Source organism: Orycteropus afer, unplaced genomic scaffold (assembly GCF_000298275.1).
Source record: "Orycteropus afer afer isolate SDZICR_OR568_19922 unplaced genomic scaffold, OryAfe1.0 scaffold00133, whole genome shotgun sequence".
Classification (NCBI taxonomy): domain Eukaryota; kingdom Metazoa; phylum Chordata; class Mammalia; order Tubulidentata; family Orycteropodidae; genus Orycteropus; species Orycteropus afer.
In genome coordinates, this window is record NW_006921720.1 from 7,503,176 (window position 1) to 7,506,794 (window position 3,619).

The 3,619-nt window shown below is 36.3% G+C and overlaps 1 protein-coding gene across 1 annotated transcript in view; it reads left to right on the forward strand.

Annotated features, from left to right (window-relative positions):
- CD109 (CD109 molecule) overlaps window positions 1-3,619 on the forward strand; it is a 159,739-nt gene that overhangs the window by 36,520 nt on the left and 119,600 nt on the right. The window contains exon 3 of the mRNA XM_007945220.2: window positions 358-386. Within this exon, the coding sequence (XP_007943411.1) occupies window positions 358-386 (29 nt within the window). The remainder of the gene's footprint in view (window positions 1-357; window positions 387-3,619) is intronic.

Below are 3,619 nucleotides of genomic sequence, written 5' to 3' on the forward strand. Positions count from 1 at the left end.
GGCTCAGGGGTCCAAGATTATCTTCTGTGTCTGTGTTAATTGGTTTCCCTTTTCTTTGTTGAAGAGGGTCTGTGCAATCCTTCTGCCTAGTCCGCCAACTTGCCGGAACTTCTCCTTACTAAGTTTTTATGAGTTCACCAACTAATCTTTTAAGCCTGGTCCAAATTTCTTTAATTCTATGATGCACAGATATTTAATAATCTCTTGGATGGTATGTGCTTCACTAAAATTATTTTGGTTTGACCAAGTAAGTTTATAATTTCATTTACATCAGAGTCTTAAAAGAACCTTGTGAGTTTTGTATTATGCCAGTCTATTAAAATGATGACAATTCTATTTTCTGTGTTTTCCTTTCAGGCTCTTTCAAGACACTCGTTCTTCCATCTGTAAGTATCTGCTTTAAAAAAAAATCTATGTCAGAAAAATAAATTGCATCAATGAACTAAATAAATTAATATTCAATTAGCTTTTATGTCAATGTACATTTCTTATGTGCTTGGCTTGAGTTTAGTTCAGACTTTGGATTAAATTTCAGGTAGGTTGGTTGTTGTTAGTTGCCATGGAGTAGATTCCCACTCATGTTGGGTGGCCTCGTGTTTGCAGAGTCAAACTGCTTCACGTAGGATTTTCAAGGCTGTGACCTTTGGAAGCAGGTTGCCACGCTTGACTTCCCATGAGCCTCTGGATGGGTTTGAACCACCAAACTTTTTGTCTAGTAATTGATTCGAACACTTAACCTTTTGAACCACCCAGGTTCTTCAAACTCATTGCAAGGATTTTCCCATTGTAAAATAGAGAACTTTATTGAGGGAAACTTCACTGGACCATTACTACCGAAACCTAGGCTGGTCCTGCTTCTGCTTTAATAAGCCTTGTAGTCTTGAACATGTAATTAATACTCACTTGTTCAGTTTCTTTGTCCTTGAAGTGGGCAGGGCCAATGCTAAATCATTTGGAGACTGAATAAAATACAAAATCAATAACAATGATCCTGTCTTTATAGGAAATTTTGATACTTTGTTCATTATTAATTTTATGCATTAATTTTGATAGATGAAAATAATTGTATGAAAATTATTTATCTTGATTACTGAGTTTTTTTGGCAGCTCTCCTTAAATTTGCACCTTAGGTAGGTGTTTCACTCACCTCACCCTAGGCCTGGCCCTTGAAAAGGGGATAAAGATACTGTCACTATTTCTTAGGGATGCTTGGAGGTGAAATGAGATGTGAAAGTGCTGTGAAATTTGCTATAGAAGTGGAGAGGGGTTATTATTTTATTGAGAGAGTCATAAACCTGATGATTAAACATTGCTTGTGAACTAATCCTGCTTCCCACTTTGATTTGGAAGTCTGTACCTTTTGTTTTTGGGTTGCAAAATTTAATGTATGCTAGAGTAGACCATATCCGCTGAGAGATGCATTTTGCTGTACGTTTCTGAGGATAGATGCCTAATTACTTTGGTCCTGACACATAACATACTTAAGTAGAATCAGCATTACCTGATGAGCCAGGTTTGCTCATCACCTCTTGAAGGTTATTTATCAAGCACATTCAGAAACCACATTCATTTTGGGGAGTTCCTAAGGACTATAGTGCTCCCAAACAGTACTTTATGAAAATTACTTGTATTCCATAGTTGTATGTCTCTTACCCATTATGTTTGTACTTTCCTTTCTAAGAAATTCACTATTGGTAACAATAGAAAGTGGGAATAAAAAAAGGCATAAGCAAGGACAAGTGGGGGAATAACCCTACCTCTAGTGATTGACAGTAGAACATTAGATGCTGGCCACCAATGCCTGTGTGCATAGCTCTGTTAAAGAGTATTCCAATAGTAAGATTAAAATAAGTCCTATGTAATGTTATTATCCTGTAGCAGACACAGGGTGGGATTTAAGTTCATGCAGCCATCTGGACTTCTGGAGTCTGTAGTCACACATGACACAAGTGTTTAGAGGCTGAGAGGAGAAAACATATAGGCAGGACAAGGGCCCCAGTCTTCGTCCAGTAATAACAATACAAACAGCATTTAGCCTATCATTTGCCAGAAGTATGGCTATTATAATTCTTTTAAGCCTAAGTATAAGATGTAATAACACCAACACCTATGTTTGTCTTTCATAATTTGCTTTTTTTCTATTGTATTTTGTTAGATGCTGTTGAGTCAAATAGAGCAATTATTTATTGAAAGCTTCACTAGGGATTCTATTTAGGAATATATCCCTTTTTAGTAAAATAAATTTTTAAAAAACTTAGTTATAATGGGTCTCGGGCAAACTTGATAATGCTTGGCAAAAAAGGAAAGTTCTGCATTTTTATAAGCTTTCTATTAAAATAGACCCAACTTTAAAAATACACTTGCATTCTGATGTTTATAAACTTTATAGTTTAAATTATTTTTAAAGGTGATAGTGGCTTTTCAAGGAGTTCTGGTGGCACAATGGCTAAAGCATTTGGCTGCTAATCAAAGGGTTGTCAGTGAATCCACCAACTGCTTCACGGGAAAAAGATGAGGGTCTGCTTCAGTAAAGATTTACAGCCTTGGAAACCCTTTGGGGGCATTTCTGCTCTGTCCTGTATGGTCACTATAACTTGGAATCGACTTGATGGCAGTGGGCAGTGGGTAGTGGCTTTTGCAGTAAAATAGGAATGTTTAAAGAATATGTTAAAAAATGAATCTTTACTATCTGATTCTACTTTTGATACACTAAAATCAGCCTTCAATAACAAATAAAGAAAAACATAACTGATAATAAGATATGAAGACTATATTTTGGTACAAAATATGCTAGAAATTATTTTTTGTAAATAAACCCAACTTAAAATGAGAATTTTTTTTTTAAGTTTCTAATGTTTTTTGAGTAATGTACCTTTTAGTAACACTGATTACATTCTTCAAGTTCTGCAGCCATTCTTTTTTTTCAAAATTATGATTTAGGTGAAAGTTTACAGAGCAAATTCATTTTCCATATGACAGTTCATATACATTTTGTTTCATGACATTGACTGCAATCCCCATGATATAACATCTTTCTTCCCACTCCTTCCCTTTAGTTATCCTTTCCTTGTGTACTTTTTTTCCTATGCATACCTGTCCTCTGAGCTATCTCCCTCTGCAAATGCTGCCCTTGTGGTCTCCCACGGTTGATTGGTCTAAGGAGTGTACCTGGTGTAAATGTTTACTTCATATGCTTGTCTATTGTTTGGCTGGAAGCCATGGGAGTGAGTTCAATTCCAGGCCTGAAGGGTCACTGGGGACCATGGTCTTGGGGATTTCATCTCTCTCTATCAGACCAGTAAACCTATTTTTTTTTTTTTTTTTTTTTAATTTTTAGGTTTGTTCCACAATTTTCTTCTGCTTTATCCAAGATCTCATATTGTGATTCCTTTCCAGGTGGTTGACAGTGGTAGCTGGGCACCACCTAGTTCTGGTCTCAGAGTCATGTAGGCTGAGGTGTGCAAGGTCTACTAGTCCCTTGGACTAATTGTTTCCATGAGTCTTTGGTTTTCTTCATTTTTCTTTACTGCAATCATTCTTACTTTTCTGAGTTAAGGAGCTCTGGTGGTATAGTGGCTAAGGCATTTGACTGCCAACTAGAAGGTCAACAGTTCAAACC